This window comes from Equus caballus, chromosome 2, assembly GCF_041296265.1.
Source record: "Equus caballus isolate H_3958 breed thoroughbred chromosome 2, TB-T2T, whole genome shotgun sequence".
Classification (NCBI taxonomy): domain Eukaryota; kingdom Metazoa; phylum Chordata; class Mammalia; order Perissodactyla; family Equidae; genus Equus; species Equus caballus.
In genome coordinates, this window is record NC_091685.1 from 114,952,838 (window position 1) to 114,971,361 (window position 18,524).

Sequence of the window (18,524 nt, forward strand, 5' to 3'; positions counted from 1 at the left end):
TTTTACGTGGCAAAAGGGATTTTGCAGATGTGATTAAATTAAGGATCTTGACATGGGGAGATTATTCTGGATTACCCAGGTGGGCCAATCTAATCGCATGGGTCCTTAAAAGTGGAAAACCTTCCCAGTTTTAGTCAGAGGGAAATGTGGCTATGAAAGAAGGGCACAGGGAGATGCAACATTGCTAGCACTGAAGATGAAGGAAGGGAACGTGAGCCAAGGAAGGTGGGCAGATTCTAGAAGATGGAAAAGGTGGCAGTGGATTCTTCCCTGGAGCTTCCAGAAAGGAACACCATCCTGCCTACACTGGGAACTTAGCCCAGTGGGACCTAGGTTGGACCTCTGACCTCCATAACTGTGAAATACTAAATTTGCATTGTTTTAAGCACTAAGTTGGTGGCAATTTGTTACAGCAGCAGTAGAAAACCAATACAAAGCTATTTTAGTAATCATGTAATTAACAACTTTTACTAATTATATATAATCATTATAATTATTAATAAGAAAATGAGAAAGCATCCAATTTTTTAACTTAAAATTCTAACAGGTACCATATGAATAAACTTTAACACCTTTAAAATTTTAGTCTGGGGGCCAGCCCAGGGGTGCACTGGTTAAGTGCACACGTTCAGCTTCTTGGCGGCCTGGGGTTTGCTGGTTCGGATTCTGGGTGTGGACATGGCACGGCTTGGTGTGCCATGCTGTGGTAGGTGTCCCACATATAAAGTAGAGGAAGATAGGCACGGAGGTTAGCTCAGGGCCAGTCTTCCTCAGCAAAAAGAGGATGATTGGCAGCAGTTAGCTCAGGGCTACTTTTCCTCAAAAATAAAATAAAATAAAATTTTAGTCCACTTTGAAGTTTAATAAAACAATTTGACTTTGACTATGTTTCCTTGGTCTACAAACAGTCTATAAATTATGTCAAGGTAGATCTCATAATTTATTTTATATTAACACTACGATTTAAAGATCTACTTTGTATCTCAGCCTACAGTTTCATTATGCAAAAATGGCCTATAAAAGTTAAGAATAAAACAACGCTGTAGGGGCAGGCCTGGTGGTGTAGTGGTTAAGTGTGCGTGCTCCCCTTTCGCAGCCCAGGGTTCATGGGTTCGGATCTGGGGAGCAGACCTAGTGCCACTTGTCAAGCCACACTGTGGCGGCATCCCACACAAAATAGAGGAAGACTGGAACAGATATTAGCTCAGCGACAATCTTCCTCAAGCAAAAAGAGGAGGATTGGCAACAGATGTTAGCTCAGGGCTAATCTTCCTCACACACACACACACACACACACACAAAAGTGCTTTAGCTATTAATTCAAGCTTCCCAGAGACTAAGAGATAATATATCAGAATTTTCTTCTTTTTTTTTTCTATTTTGTTTATATGCTTTACAAAAAAATGTTAGGAATGCCTGTAGAAAGCACCATAACACATCACATAGACTGTAAATCTGAGTACATACAGATAGAAAAAGCTACATTATCTGAATTATGGGTAAGTTCTGTTCTTTAATTGGTCTAGCAGTCGTCATTATGCCACCCTAATTCACTCAAAACTGCTAAACTGCTAGCAGTTACCAGACTTGCCAGGGTGTAAAGGACTGTAAGAATGCTGGCTTTTGGCGTGGGTGAGATTGGAAATCCTGGGCGTTCGGAGCAGAGGAAGGACATGATCTGAATTACGTGTTCATGGCATCACTCTGGCTTCTCTGCAGAAAAGGAGTAGGCCAATCTAATCAAACTGTGATGGTGGTGCAAATAATAATGTCTGATATCTGGGATTAAGCAACAACAACAACGTTAACACCCAAAACAAGAATGGCTCATCAGGCAAAGGAGAGCGGGCATGACCGGAGATAAAGCACTTTGCACTTTTCGCCTGAGGTGTGAAGATATTAATATTAGCATTTATTTAGCACATATGTTTAAATTTCTGGAGGAACTACTAGAAGAATAGAAATAAAATATATACATTTCAAACCAGGAATGAGTAGAAAAAAGAAGGAAATTGACAATCAATTCAAATAAAGATAATAAAGGACAGATAGAAAGAAAAGAAGAAACAGAACAAGTGGGACAAAATAAAGCACAAAATAAGATAGCTGAGAAAAATCCATACACATTGGTAATCAAATTGTGTACGTAGTCTGATCTTGTTATTTAATAGACGAATACTGACATAGGAGATAAAAAGCAAAATTCATCTACAGGTTGTTTTCAAAACTGATTTATAAAGACACAGAGAGAAGAGAGATAGAACGAATATAAAAATGAGGTAAGGTATAATTTTCAAATAGTAACCAAAAGAAAGCTGGTGTAGTTATATTAGTATTAAGGTAACCAGAGAATGATAAAACATTAAATTAAAATATAAATATATATATACTTAAATAACAAAGCTTCAAAATATATAAGGCAATAATTGACAGAAAAACAAGGAAATATTTACAATCCACTATCAGAGCTGGAAAGTTAAACACAGCTCCTTTGGTGACATCAAGTAGCACATCCAATTCCTTCCCCGGCGTCCAAGAGATCAAAACAGTAAGAATCCAGAAGATTTGAACAACACAACTAACAAAGTTGAGCTGAGAGATATAGCTTGATGGAGAATATATGTTCTTGTCAAGTATACAAGGAACATGGTAGATGGTCATGAAGTGATTCTAGCAAATTTAAAGCATTGAGATCAAGCAGACACATGCTTCCAGAGCATAATGCAATTAACACTGCTATCAGCAAATGAAAGAGAAGAAACATCAGTGATAATGGAAAAGAATTAGGGAAATGCGGGTTTGGGGGGAAAGAAAGGATTGGTGCTCTGAATAGGTTTTGACATCCATTCAGAGCACTGTGAAGAATGAACTATCTGGAGAAATTTTTGTCTATTTCTACTTATGACAGAATAATTGATTGCAGTTGCCTTTCCCCTCCAAATGTTTGGTATGTTAAGTTCTTTTCCAATGAATTTATGAAGCCTCTGGTTGCACCTTAGCTTGGGTGGTGAACATTCTCACGAGAGGGTGACCTCAGGCAGAACGGCACTCACCTTTACACGCCAGTTACAGCCCCCAGGGGTCAGCCCTCAGCAAGACTGAGAGGTCAGCCAAGTTTGTCTGCTGAGCATGACACCACTCATTTCTCAGAGCTTTATAGCTTCCTACTTTTATTTTCAGCACTTTCTTTCCCCTAGGTGCTCTGGGATCTTCAGGTAGAGAGGAAAACAACGAGAAAGTCACTCATGACATTGTATTAAAGATTTAAGAACTGCCCTCTCTTACGAGGCCACTTAAAAATGCAGATTTTTTTTTAAGGGGTGATCCACAAAGCCAAATTAAGGAATAGCGAAGTGTAAGGAAATATGGGGATGGTGTGGGGCAGGGAGGAGAGGGGCGGTTGCTGAGTCCCCCAGGCACACTACAGGCACTTCCTCCTCCTTCGTGTGCTCCCAGGCGGCTGGGCTGGCTCTTCGTTTTCTCGTGGATGTTAGAAAGCCTGACGGGGTCTGAGAGAGAGTGTGTGCTGTTACAGAGAGAAGGAGGGAGAAGCAGAGGGAGAGGGACACAGAGCTCCTTTACTTGTTGACAGCATAACTGCACAGAGTTCAGGAAACTGTAAAAGACCACTGTCACCGTCACCAGAGGCTCCTCCCTCCTCAGCTTCCCATCTGTCTTGGGGTGAAAGGTGATGTGAAATGGTCGAGGTCTAAAGGTCTGATGGATCTCAGGCCAAAAGTGAGTTCACTCTTCTGAGAGAGAATTTGAATTGTTAGTACCCAGTCCGTCATACTGCGCTGGCACGTGTAACTCTAAAATGCTTTAATGGTAGGAACACCTGCGTATACCTCACTTTCCCTCCCTGAAAACCCTTTCCGTATGCTGGGTCTCAGGAAGTGTGAGGGCAGGTTTTAGAACACAAGGAACTTGAATTTTCTAACATCACCAAACTAGTCCTTGGTGAATCTGAGACAAGTCTTGTCCATATAGTTCAATCACACACACACCGCTTCTTTTTCTAACTTGAATTTAACTGAAATTAGTACTGCCACTTTTGAAGAATATTTTATTATTTTATTTTTTTTCCTTTTTCTCCCCAAAGCCCCCCAGTACATAGTTGTATATTCTTCATTGTGGGTCCTTCTAGTTGTGGCATGTGGGACGCTGCCTCAGCGTGGTCTGATGAGCAGTGCCATGTCCGCGCCCAGGATTTGAACCAACGAAACACTGGGCTGCCTGCAGCGGAGCGCGCGAACTTAACCACTCGGCCACGGGGCCAGCCCCTTGAAGAATATTTTAATTGTCTAAACTATGTTCTTCTTTGGCTCTTTAAGGGCTGTGGCTTGTAGCTTGTAAATTCTACAAGTAATGATGACAACACCTTGGGACTGTTATTTTTTTTTCTTCCTCATGAAAAGTCAAATATTTTGTGCCACAACGCACTTCCTTTGTGGCTTTGAGGCTCTTTAAAACATGTTCATATCATTCTACAGCTAGCTAGACAAAAACTGACATTGCACTGCTAATTCTAATTTTCTGATTAAATAAGGAAACACAGTTTGTGCTCCACAGGAGGAAAAAACTAACACGTTTGCAGTGATAAGTATAGCAGTTAAAATTTATGTTAGGCACCATCCTTCTAATTTTGCAAGTAACATTCTATGTTATCATCAATTTTCTCACATTCTTTTCAATTTTCTTAATACTTCAAATACTGAAAATATTTGTTGATAAGTGGTAATAATTAAATAAAAGAACTCAGTTAAAATATTTCCATTAATTATGTACTATTAATCACCAAATCCATGATCTTTTCTTAGACCACAGGCTCTCTGATCATTCGTCTTAAGAAAAAATCCTCCCCTTGCCCTGGTTAGTTACGGAGATCTGTCATTCCAGTTTGCCTGGGACTCTCTGAGTTTTAGCACTACATGCCCTCAGTTCCGGCAAACCAAGAGGGTTGGTCACCCTGACCCCAGTCCACCCTTCAGCTAATTTCTCTTGTCTCTTCCACATCAAAATTTCTCCACTGAGTACGCCACAGTCTCCTTCTCCATGGCTTCACCGCCTAATTTACTCCTGAAATTACTGCAACTGTGCCTCTGCCTCTGTCTATTCACATGGCTTTTGCACGAGTCCCCAACAAGCTTCATCTTTTTCCAAAGGACACTTGACAGTCCTTACCTCAGTGGACTCTGCTGTTGGATTTTATACTGCTGATCACACCTTCCCTGAAGCTTTTTTCTCCCAGACCTACTCTAGCATCATAGCTTCCTGGTTTCTGACTGGTGTTTTTGACTCTTATTTACGGGATCATCTCTCTCTACTCTCTCTACCTGTTTTCTGAAAGACGTTTTTTCCTCAAGATTCTACACTCGATCATCTTCCCTTAAAAACTCTATAAACCCTTGCCCTTGGCTGATCTCACATAGTTTCATGCTTTGAACTATTCCCTATATAGAAGGATAACTTCAAAAACCACATTTGCTACCCAGACTTCTCTTCTGAGTCAATTATCTCTTAAACATCTGTACCTGTATGCACTTCAATAAAACTGAAATTTTTAGTATGACCTGCGGTGACCTTCATTATGATCCTCTTGCTCTCTCCTCTTTCTTTGTTATTCACCTATGCTGAAAATCTTAATGTCGAGCCAGCCCTGATGGCCTAGTGGTTAAAGTTCAGTGCACTCTACTTTGGCAGCCCAGGTTCGGTTCCCAGGCATGGAACCACACCACTCATCTGTCAGTTGCCACGCTGTGGCGACAGCTGACATAAAAGAACCAGAAGGACTTACAACTAGAATATACAACCATGTACTGGGGCTTTTGGGAGGCGAAAAAAAAGAGAGGAAGATTGGCAACAGATGTTAGCTCAGGGCGAATCTTTCCCAGCAAAAAAAAAAATCATAATGTCATCCTTGATTATATTCTCTTTCATCTCCATTGATCCAATTAGTAAGTTGTTCAATTTTACCTCCTAAATAATTCTTCAATTGATTGTTCCTTCTCTATTCTTATTTTAATTTCCTTATTTCAAGAAATGTCCTTCTTTTGTCCGAATATCACCACCAGAGGTTCCCAAATCATCATATCACTCTAGTCTTGCTTTCAAAATCTGTCCCCACTTAATAGGACTTAATAGTTTCTGGTACATAGCACACAGTGTAGTGATTCCCACAGCATTACTGACATAAAACCATGTAGAACATCTACTATTGTACTTATCACATTGTAAGCTATCTACCTATTTATTTCCCCGCTCCCACGCCAAGACTGTAAACTCATTAAGGGGGAGCCATGCTTTATTTATCTTTGTGTCCCTAGTGGCTGCCTCTGTGCCTGGCATGTGCTATGGCCATGGCCGTATCAAGTAGTGAGCAGACAGGTGCTCAGCACAATCTTCAACTATGTGCTTTCTGGGCTTCTACAACTGTGCTTTCCCCTATCCTCCCTTCTAAAGGGATAACACCATGGTTTATGATTCTATCTGCATATCGCCAAAGAAGCATCATATGTAGGACATGCTTAATAACTAGTTACAGAATGAATCAAAGAAAGCACGAATGAATGAGTGAATGAATATGGTAGACTCTCAAGGCAAGTGACTACAGTGAATTAGTGTTTTGAGACACAATCACAGCTACAATTTAAAAGTAGTTTAAAAACTCCAATAATTCAAAATATACTTTCTTTTAAGTCTTTAGGTTCATTAGAAAATATATTCTCATCTAAATGTGAGGAATCCATAAAATATTTTACACATGCTAAATTTTTATTGAATGTGTTCTGTAAGGCTCTAATTTTTTATACCATTTAAAAATGGCTTAACTTTAAGAGCACAAAAGGCATTTTGTACTTTGTATAATTTTAGAGGACATAGTTAGGATATTCATTAAAAAAATCTCAGAGATTTATCTAGCATATTTTCAAATGGCATAACAACATAGTTTTGGCAGTTTTAAAGAAGTTTACTTCAGAAATAAAACTGTTAAAACATTTTTTATCATAATATTTGGAAATGGAAAAATCAGAAAGAGAATGATGTATTGTTTGTAATTTTCAAGCACATAATAAATATTTAAACTACCATCTTGGTTTGAATTTAGCTACATTTTCAAAAGTATATTTCAAAATACAATGAAAACTTAGGCACAACTTCTTTATTAATTAATTTCTGTTGAGTTAAAAGGAAGAGTCTAAAATATTCCCAAGAATATGCAGGGTCTTTTTTCTTTTCCATCTTCATACTCCCTTATGGTAACATTTAATGGTCCTGGTATTCTTAACTCATTTAACTAGTGTGATGACCATTACTATTATTTGTCAGATGCTAGTGTCTGGAGAAAAGAATGCAGTTTTCAAGCTTCTTTTCCATCCAATTTAGTTCTTCATATTTTATCAAAAGGTCAAAGCTGTACAGAATAAAAACTGTATTATTCTCAAAAATCTCTTCTTTCACTTTTATGAGAAATCAGCATGTAGTACAGCAAAGAGAGAATCCTGTGGCATTTTGAATGAGAACTAAGATAAATATAGATCGTTTTAATTTTAAATTTCATTAATATTAAACAACCAGTTGTTTATGAAACACAATCTATTCACATTAACAACCAACTAACTTCAAACAATTGTTTTGTCTTTAAGGGCAGCAGTTTAGCACAATACGAAATCTAATACAATTTAAATGAAGCATGATGGCTTCATATATGTACCAGAAATGTTCAATGAATTCCAAAAGTTACTTTAAATCGTCATGTTTATGTGTGAATAAGTATGCTTATGTATTCACAGCTCTCCAAATTTAGTAGTGCTAATTTTCAGTCTCAAAAAATACGGTAAAAGAAAATGAGTAGCACATTTGACTTCCAAAAACATTTGAACTTGCTACTTACAAGATCTTTAATTCTTGAAAATTTGTGGGAGTATTTATTTTCATTAAAACAAATTCACTTTGATTTTATATTTAAATGGACTAAAGTCTTACATTAGTAATAGTCTTTTAAGGTAGATCGTTTCTGGAAAGTAATTAAACAAAATGGCTTCTACTCTGTAGTTTTAAATACATATAGAAAACCATTGCAGGATCCTGCCACACTCAATCAATCTTTTAGTACAATCTTCATTTCCCTTCATTCAGAGAGAAACATATGATCTACTTAGCTGTCCTAGGGCCGAGAGAGAATAGCCAAGTCATCCAAGTTTGGCTAAGACTTTCCTGATAAAATAAAAGTCCCATGGCCTGGGAAACTCCTTAGCCTAAGACAAATGAGGACAGTTGGTCCCGAGAGATGAACTAAATGTGGAAACTTTTGAGATAATAAAACCTTACCTTAACATCATTCGTGTTCATTCTTGTCCCCTCCTTGCCCACAAAGATATCGTCAATATCCACAAGAATGTACCTGTCCAAGGACAAGGTGAGCCTCTTGCCCGACAAGAAGGATACAGCATCTATGAAGATGAGCTTGTGCAACCAAAAGTTCAAATTGTTGCCGAAAAGAACTCGCTGAATTCCATCCTGAAGCCCCAGGTCGTGTATGACAGTGGCATAGAAAGCACCTTTAGAGATGGGAGGAGAAAGGTTTTCTGGGGTCTTTACTTTGGCAAATATTACTGGTTGGTAGGCTGACTGATTAATCTGAAAAACTGTCCAGTCAGTTCCAGGTAAAGAACCTTTCTCAAGCTTAGAAGCTTTGGTCACATGAAGCAATGGAGAATGAGGATTAATACAACAATCTTTTACTGCGAGGTTTCCATATACGGAAAAAGGGAAACTTTTCAACTGAAAGCTCTGTAGGCTCTTCTCACTAGTTCTGTGGAATCCAATGACACCCACACCATAGTCTATGCAGTATTTATCTAAGAGGCTTCGATTCCAAGAGTCCATATTTACATACTTTAAAATATTCTCATAAATAATGAGAACATATTTGCCTTTAGTTTTTTCTATGAGTGCTGGGAGATCCCCCTTTCCAGGAGCAATTTCAATATGATATTGGAATCTACTTGATTCTAGAATCATAATGATGTCTTGGCCAAGCGATGAGTACTGGCTCTCCACAAACACCAGGACTGTGGGGTCTGTCTTCAAGGTATCAGAGAGCTTCGTTGTCTTCACTCTCATCAGCCTATATGGCAGGTGTTGGAAGTCCGCACAGTCCACTTCTGAAGCCATCTCAGAGAGTTCATTTTCCTGTTTGTAGCCACTATACAGGTAGTAAGCAGAAATAACAATGCTCACCATGCAAAACGTGGCAAGCAGAATAACTGTCCTTTGAAAGTGTCTGTGAAGCTTCATGATAAAACTCATGTTGTACATACTTTCCTCACACTGTTCCAATAGAAGCACCATAAAAAAATAAAAGACGAGAAGAAAAGACGGTGTCTCAGGTACTCTTCCAGTCTCAGTCAATAGTTTATGTCACCATTGCAGCACATTTGTATCGCTTGATCGGGACTCACAGAAAATACAATCTGAAAAGTAGAATAAAACAGAAAATAAAACATTCAGTCTGAAGCATTAAAATGAGCAAGGTTTTATCCAGTTGACTGGTGCAAGTGGTATCCTCTTAGGCAGGTGAACTGGTGTGTGGAAAGCAAGAAACCCTTCCTTTCCTTCCCCCGGATCTGGACGAGGACATGGGAGTGGTGCAAAGGGGAAAGGGGCTCCACTGAAGAGAAGGTCTCCATCCCTAATGTAGAAAAGACATTGGGCTACAAGCAAGTTCCTTTTACTCTCTGAGGACAAGACTTAAGACCACAGACAGGTCACCTGAGCCATACACTGCCACATCATGTAATGCATACTCAAGCTATTTGTGTTTAATTACATATACGGAAAATACATAATAGTTTGGACATATTTCATCAAATGCTATAATTAAGACACCAGTTTTTTTTCCCTGACAAGTTGTTGACACAGTGAATTTTTATCATTCTATTTACATTTCAAATTTATTAGAGAAAGAAGCCTATGACAGCTGCTTTCATTAGAATAAGCATTTCAAAATGAAGATAAGGTCTCCCATCCCAAATGATCCTTTTAGAACTGTATATTTAACACAGTAGCGTTTTTAAAAACTAGGACAGTGTTGTGGTGAGACGAACGTGAGGAGTGAAACACTTCCCAAAGTGCCTTCAACTCTGGTGTCAGACTGTGAGGGCACCACATACTTCTGGGGAGGACATACTTAACTGTAGACTCATTTTCTGTACCATTCTCTTTCTGGTTTTTTGGAAAAAGAGCTCAGCAATTATGTCAAAAAAGTACTATAAAAGTGTTGTTTAAAAACCTAATGAAAACAAGTGAAACTTCATGAAATACCTTGTTATGCTATAATTTCAAATCTCTTTCAAGTCTTAGTCATCTTCATCTGTGGTGAATTTAGTAGCTTTGGAAAAAGATGAAGAAAGAAACATGGGGTGGTTCTTACAGCATAAGTTTATTAGAGTCTTATGGTCCTGGCACTCTTCAAAAGAAATATCATGGAATATAAAAAAAATTAAGAAAAGTCTTGCCATTGTCCATAAGGCAGGCGAAACTGTTGGAGAACATTGTCTTTGATGTTTTCCATAAGATTAGGGTTCGTTGCCCCTCTGCCTCTTACTAATTCTGTTGCTTTGGCCCCAGGACCTTCCAAGTAAAATAAAATGACGGGGTTAGAATAATTGATTACCAAGAACATTCTGGCTCTAAAATTCTGTGATAATCACCTATGAAACAAGCAATGAACAAAAATTTTAAGAATATACATTTATCTGTATGAAAAATATAACATTCTGGAGTATAACTGCAGGATTTTCCTGTCACTGCTATTTATTAACTGCTATTTATCCTGTAAATTATATATTGTAGTTCATTCATTCAAATATTTAGGGTAACTACGTCATTCATTCAAATATTCATGGGGTAACTATCTTTCTATTTAAAATATAAATGTTCAGCAGAGTGAATTTCCTTAAAAGGTTCAAAATTATAAAGTAGAGATAGTGACTAGAATGACAATGATAATTATGGGTTGTTGATTAGAGACAAATGACTGTACCAGGATGAGAGAAGAAAGAGACCACGGCTACCGAGGGAGTCTGCAACGCTCCGGGGGAGGCGGGATTTGGACAGAGCCTTGAAGGATGAGGGTAATATGAATAGACATTTGAGAGAGTGGGAACTTGACAGAGGCAGGAGTGAGCACAATATTGGGCAGGGGACACTCTGAGGAAGAGCAGAAGGAAAGAACAAGGAATACCTAAAAAATAAATTTTACGAAGTATGCGTAGCTCAGATTGTGGAGAGACATGATAGTAGAGAAGTTCAAGGTTGAGAAAGCCCATAGGGAGCTATTACACTTTCCTGATTTGGGGAATAATGTGATAAGGGTGAGATTTTTCAGGAAAAAGAATTAATCAGTAACGTGGAAGATATCATAGAGCGGCGTTAGAGTCAAGGCTGGCAAGCCAGCGCAGGCTCATTCCTCACAATCCAGTCATGAACTATTAGTGATCACAGATCAGGGGGCATGTGGGAGGGGCCGAGTTTGAGGCACACTGCAAAGAAAGGAGGGAGAGAACTTGGAATGTCATGTGAGGTCTGGGGTACACCACCCCTCCACCAAGTGAAAGGCCATCAAGTGATCTGACACGATCTAAAATAAATCTAACATAAAGGACAGCATTCTAGTCTCTTAAACATTCTAGCATAGGTTTAGGTGTAATTTAAGTAAATCAAAATTACCAGGAAAACTGAGAATTTTCATTGAAACTGTAGTTATTTTATTCTGAAAAGTAATTGCACTTCTAAAGTTACGTACATGTTTATGAATAATATAATATTCTGGCATATAACAGCAGGATACAAAATCTCACATCTCTCTACGCTTCTGTTTCAATTTTAGCTGTGAAGTGTTTCTGACTGGATACAAAATGTATTATCACATTTTGCATTTCAGACAGCAGTGTGTCATAGTTTATCCTATTGTCAGAAATGAAAGGCACGTGACTCATACAATTCTTATACGTGATGGGGCAGGATAGTGAGGAGTATAAGCTCTCACTATCTAGGATGGCTATTAGCCTGCTCCATTAGCAGGTATAAAATACTAGAAACGCAAAGACATTTCTTTTCCATTAAACTCATCAAGTTTCCTCCTGAAGCCACAGGGAATTCCAATGTACGTCCCTGAAGGTAGGATTTGGTCTAACATGTTTGAGTGGATACATTAAGATTCTCCAAGTCTTCTGCAGACCTTTTTCGACTGCACATCTCACTTTGCTGTGGCCAAATTTAGTCTTTGGTGTGGACTCTCAAAATTTGCCGTTCCTATTGAAACCTCATCCACCAGCATTGACTCCTCATTCTCTGTATGTCTCAGCTCTGAAAATCTCAGGATGGACTGAACTGCTGCTGCCCCTCCTTCTTCTGCATAGAATGGCCCTGTAGCAGCTTCTCCAGAGCCCTTCCCTGCTGGGGCATCACTTGGAATACAGGTCCATGTAGAAAATTAAGCTCCTCCACACAATTCCCTTGTGGAACCTTCTCTGTATGGAGCTGACCTTCCAAACTTGGTGAGACCCAGCAGTTACACACGGCCACTGGAGGAAGTATCTCTCCTTTGTACTTCTTGACGCTATTGTAATTAAAATTTCGTTTAAAGTCACTCTCCCTTGTCTAACTGTAAACTCCAAGACGGTAGACATAATGCCTCTTTTGTCTATCATCGAGCCCCTTGTGCCAGGCACAGAGTAAGCACCCACTATTTGTGGAATCAGTTGAATAAATGGCATATTAATGTTACAGGTTAATTTGACACTTCTACTTTATTCTAATGCCATAACCTATTTTTAAGGTTACACATCACTATTAATTTGATTATAATTATCTATATTTTTTGCTGGATTTAATGTCTCTGTTTATTTAATACTAAGAAAATATAATCATGCCATCCCAACATGGGATAAAAAGCCACAATGGTAGATATTAAATTTTCACCCACCCAAAGACACCTGTCAATGAATCATTCTGCAATCAGTCACCAGGTATTTATTGAACACCTGCTTTGGGCTTACTGCTGTAGCAGGTGCTGGGGACACTACAGAACTAATATCAGGGATGATTCTTGTCTGCAGAAGCACGGTCTCTCTTGGGGGGAGTAAGACATTAAAGAACAGCCAACACTATGTGGCACACAGTAAGTAGTGATTTATGCTGTACAGACTATATCTGTTTTAGAAGAAACAATGAGAGAGATTAATGAAATTTAGGAAAGCCAACGGCAGTTTCCAAGAGACCTGGTGCTAGAATGGGACATAGCATAATGGCAGGATTTGGATATAAGCATGGGGTGGGCATGTCAGATTAAAAAACCCCAGCAAGTTTGAAGAAATGAAATGGTTACACTGTGTTTATCCGTAAGTGAGACTAAACTAATGATAAGACACTATGTGTTGGGTTGAAAATGGAAATGATATTTCACTGAAAGAGTGCAGCCGATCCATGAACATTCTTAGAAGTGATTGTGAAGCACAAGGGTGCCGACTTGGAAATAAAGAGCATTGGATGTATTTGAAAAGAAGAGAGATAATAAAAGTAGTGTTTACAGATAACTAGTCTAGCAGTAACATATATTGTGGACAAGCGGCAGTAGTAAGAACACAGAGAGTATACGACACATTGTACAGAATGAAGGAGGAGGTGGAGTCAGGACAGCCCAGCTATGGGGCTGCTGCATAACCCAGGTCAGGGGTGGTGTGAGTTCTGTCCAAGGTAGTTAGCAGGGAGAATGAAAACAAAGAGAGACTTGAAAGGAAAACAGAAAAGGACATGATTACTGTTAGATTATGGCTGGGGGTGGGCAGGCGGGGACTAGAAGAATAAAGCTGCCAGTAAGAGAAACACAGAAGCTTAGAGTGGAAATTGGCTTGAGCTAGTGACGTACATTTAAGGTTAAGATAGGTGACTAAATGACGCCTGGGGAGATAGTAAAATCACAATGTTCTATAAAATACATAGTTGGATGTTGACGAATAAAAAGATCAAGGAAATACTTGAAATTGATGGGTCACAGGCAAATCTTGATATGCGGCACAAACTCAATTCCTCAGAAAAGCCTTTCCTGATCAACTCCACTCCTCTCCCCTTTACACCAGGTCCCAAGATGATACACTCTAATCATAATTACTTCTCCTTTGGCATCTTTATAACAACTATTACTAAACATTATTAGAAATGTTATCTGTTTAATGTCTCTCTTTCTTATTAGACTGAAATTTCCAAGGGGATAGGGTTCATGTTATTCCCGGTAATCTTTCAAACAAGAAACAGGATAAAAAACATTTTTAAAGGCCAACAAGATCAACAGGCAAACACTTCAGTGTAGTGATGACTGTGTTCCTGAAGTGCTCTCACAAAAATGCATAGAGAATTACAGAGTTTGGCATGGTCTGAAAGGTTCTCTGGAGGATAAAGAACAGGCGCACTAGGCTGCGTGTCAGGGTTTCCATGGACACAACTGTCTTGGTTAGAAGTAGGGAGCTGACAGTCGTGGTTGAATTTGGCTACCTATTCAAGATATGATGAGGAATATGCTGAATGACCAAGAAACTGAGCATTAAATTTAGAAAATCAACAAACCATTTAAGAAGGCATTTTGGAATAGTCACAGTAGATGCAGGAAAGTTGCCAGGTCCGGCTGATTATAAATGTCACCACTCCACCAGGACTTCCTATAAGGTACACTGAAGGAAATAACATCACATGGGAAGGTGGAATAAGATCAACGGCAGCACAGCTAACACTAAGGAGCACTAACTATTTGCCAACGTGGTGTTGGGCCCTTTGGAGACTAAGTAACCTACGCAAGATGCCACAGCTCACAGGGGCTGAACCGAAATCTGAACTTGACAGCCCGCACCGAAGATACCATGCACCTGGGAAGGCAACTGTACCATGTCCCCTCCATGCCAGGGCCATGTAGGAAATGGACATCAGGGAGCTATTCCCTTTAGATGCCACAGTGTCCTCATATGAAAACGGGGACACTTGTTCTACCTACTTAAGAGGGTTTTAATGAGGATTATGAGATAAACTATAAAAAGCTCTTAGAAAAGTGTCTGACATATAGAACGAATATACTAAAGGTTAGCTGTGATGATGATGATATAAATAGCAGATGAAATGAGAGAAATATCCCGAAGATGGCTAATATAAATGCACTAAGGGTTCACAAAGGGACAGCTATAAGCATTCCAGTGTAAGCAGAGTTGTAGGAAGCACAGAAGTTTGCCTTTGGTGCAGGAACCTAAAGTCAGATGGGTCTCAGAGCAAAGGAAGAGGCATAACCAGCCCCATGTCCATCCTCGGGCTTCTTCTCATGTCTCCCTCTTCCCCAGATGAGCTCACATACTCCCTGGCTTTCATTTACCATCTATGCTCTAATAAATTCCAAGTGTTCATTTCTAACGCAAACCTCCTTCCTCTGAGCTCTAGGATTTCAAAGTGAACTATCAACTTGATAGAGTAACAACAACAACTTACAGTAACTGTGTGCCTTTCTCATTATACGCCAGCTGGAATCATGTCACAAGCAAACTCAACCTGTCCAAAATTCAATTCATAAGCTACCCTTGAAAACCATATTCATCTTTCCACAATCATCTAGTGGCTCATCCTTGACACCTTCTTTTCCTGCTTATCTAAATAAACCCAAGTCCTCTTATTTCCATTTCCCAAAACTCACGTGACCCAGTATACATCTTTCTTTTTCCGGGCACCATCCTTCTCACCTGAACTACTGTAGCAACTAGCCTCATCATTAACACTCGTGGTTCCCTCTACGCTTTTCTCAATTCAGCATCAAAGTGCAAATCCAATTGTTTCTTCCCAGCTGAAAAAACCATCAGTGGCTGCCTATTCCACTTACTGATTGAAACCCAAATTCCTATCCATGTCCCACGTGACACTCTGAGGTATGCTTCCCGCTCTTACATCTCAGCCTGATTCGACGGTGTGCTCCCCGCTAAGTTCCAGGTAAAGGGTCCTATTTCAGTTTCCCAAAAGAGATAACCTCTCTTCTGACTCAGGGTCTTCTCACATGCTGTTCTCTTTGTCTAGAAGTTTTCTTCTTACTTCTTCATCTGGCTGCATCCTCCGAATCCTATGGCTCTAAGCATAAATGTCCCTGCCTCACAAAAGCCTCCGTGATTCCCCAGATTTGTCAGGTCTCCCCATTACACACTCTCACATCACCATCTACTTTACCTCTGTGGCACTTTCCATAGTTACAGTCATATGGTTTTCTGTGTAATATCCCTCCACAGATTGGAAGCATTTGTAAGTACCTGTCCTGTTCACTTCTATATTCTTGCTATCAATACAGTGCTTGAAGTAAGAACATTCCACTGAAAAACTGTTAAATGAATGAAAAAGAGTCTCTACTACATTTTACAAAGAGCAGCTGCATTCACAAACTAGGGCAGTCATGAAGTAAACCCATCTTCCTCGAACGGACACCTCATCAGTCACATTGGCCTCAAACAGTCAGAGCGATAATATAAACGTTGTGAATGGCAGTGGCCACCTTGACCACAGCCATAAGTCAGGCATATCCAGAATGTGCCTTTCCCTGACTCTTACTCAAATACCTATTTTTCCCATTCTGATATTTTTTTCAGAATTCAGCATGGCTAGAGTTGTTTTGCAATGTATCTGTTTTTAAAAAGGAAAACATCTGTTTTCCACCAAGGAAACATTAGCCATTATTTAATTACCTACCATTACCAAAAGGCAGAGGGAGCAATTAGTTTCTGGAACCACAGGGCATTCCATATCCATAGTGAAGAACTGAACATATGCAAACATACGTTTTGCAAATATTGCAATATCTGCAAGGGGAAGTACCTACTCGTCACTGTAACCCATCTTTCCTCTCCCACTAACACCCACCATCATACTAAAGTAAAAATCAATTTCTAAATGAAACAGAATCATGTTGAAGTTGGCAGTGCAAGAAATGTGAAAAAAAGATTGCCATCTGGAAAATGAGTATTAATAACTAAAGAACTTCAGGTTCTAAGATAAATGAAAGATACTTAAAAGATCTTGACAATATTCCTCTTTCACAAAATTAACTATATTTTATAGCGTTGAAAAATGCATTGGGAGGCCTCCAATACATTACATAAATTTGTTAAAAGTAATTTAGTAATATTAAAAATTGACAAAAAACAGGCTTTTCTCTGGGAAAGAATGTGTGAAATTGTGTCGTGTTAATTGAACCCTGCTGTGGTAGGCCAGTAAGATGCTGATTTGCATGGAGTATGACCAAGAATACACTCTGTCTCTAGAACTGAGATTTTTTTCAAGACGGATGGGAGAAAAGCCGCACCTGGGGGCATTAGCTTTGTTTGACACATTACATGGAAAAAGACTTTCAATTACAATTTTCCTTCCTCCTTTGTATTTAGAAATTACGAAGGAAAGAATACATTTTGTTCACTTCCCTCAGTGTTATGCCATCCAGTGAGGCAAGAGAAGAAAACTATCCCACCGCTGCTTGTTGTTTCTTCTGTTTCTATGACTTAAAGGGGAAAGGTCTGCCCATATCCTCTTAAATTGAGCTAGAATGTATGCATTGACATATGCCTAATAGCGGGGCCTTACAACTATTGCCAATGCAGCTTTCAGGATAGAATCTGACCTCGTCATTTTGATCCTTCTTCAGAGTCACGGGAACAAGAGAGTATTAATCCAATCTCTCATTGTTTACCCGGACCATAAGACGTAAAGTTACAGACCAGTTTTTGGCTATGTTTTAGGGCAGGTTACATGAACCAGAGAAGCAGAGGCCACCAATCCGCAGAGAGATGATGCAAAAAGAACAGAGAGGAACAATGAAGAAATCTGAGAAGGAGTCCTGAGGAGGTCTGAGGTCCTGGTTCTATTACGCTCTATCCTACGGACACATCAACAAAAAAGTCAGAAAGGTTCTCCCTCTCTTACCTTGGGCATCTTGTTTTTTCTTCTTTTTCTTTTGAGGAACATTAGCCCTGAGCTAACTACTGACTATCTTCCTATTTTTGCTGAGGAAGACTGGCTCTGAGCTAACATCCATGCCCATCTTCCTCTGTTTTATACGTGGGACACCTACCACAGCACGGCTTTTGCCAAGCAGTGCCATGTCCCCGCACCTGGGATCCGAACCGGTGAACCCTGGGCCGCCGAGAAGTGGAACGCGTGAACTTAACTTGGGCATCTTTTAAAACAAGTGACACTCATCCCAATTGGGGTAGCAAGAGAGGAGAAAGAAATCACCTCAACTACACTGTATATACTTCATTAGGGAAGGCACCACATGGAATGGGCCTGGGCACTGCTTTAAGCATGGCACAATAGTAGCTGCTGAGCAAATCTCTCTTGAATAAATGAACGATCGTCTCATATGCAGGGGCAGACGTGATGGAAATGATTTGAGTGGAGCATGAATTGCCTCTGTTATATCAAGAAGTATATCAAGCACAAATATTTGAAAA

At 39.4% G+C, this 18,524-nt stretch overlaps 2 protein-coding genes across 3 annotated transcripts in view; one reads left to right on the top strand and one right to left on the bottom strand.

Annotated features, from left to right (window-relative positions):
• The window catches only part of NDST3 (N-deacetylase and N-sulfotransferase 3), a 161,506-nt gene that overhangs the window by 139,421 nt on the left and 3,561 nt on the right, over window positions 1-18,524 (bottom strand). For both annotated transcript variants that reach the window (XM_005607872.4, XM_023636641.2), the window contains exon 2: window positions 8,332-9,476. In XM_005607872.4, the coding sequence (XP_005607929.1) occupies window positions 8,332-9,354 (1,023 nt within the window). In that variant the 5' untranslated portion in view covers window positions 9,355-9,476. The remainder of the gene's footprint in view (window positions 1-8,331; window positions 9,477-18,524) is intronic.
• Window positions 14,858-18,524, top strand: part of LOC111772578 (homeobox protein cut-like 1) — a 174,242-nt gene continuing 170,575 nt past the window's right edge. The window contains exon 1 of the mRNA XM_070259843.1: window positions 14,858-14,932. Coding sequence (XP_070115944.1) covers window positions 14,858-14,932 — 75 coding nt within the window. The remainder of the gene's footprint in view (window positions 14,933-18,524) is intronic.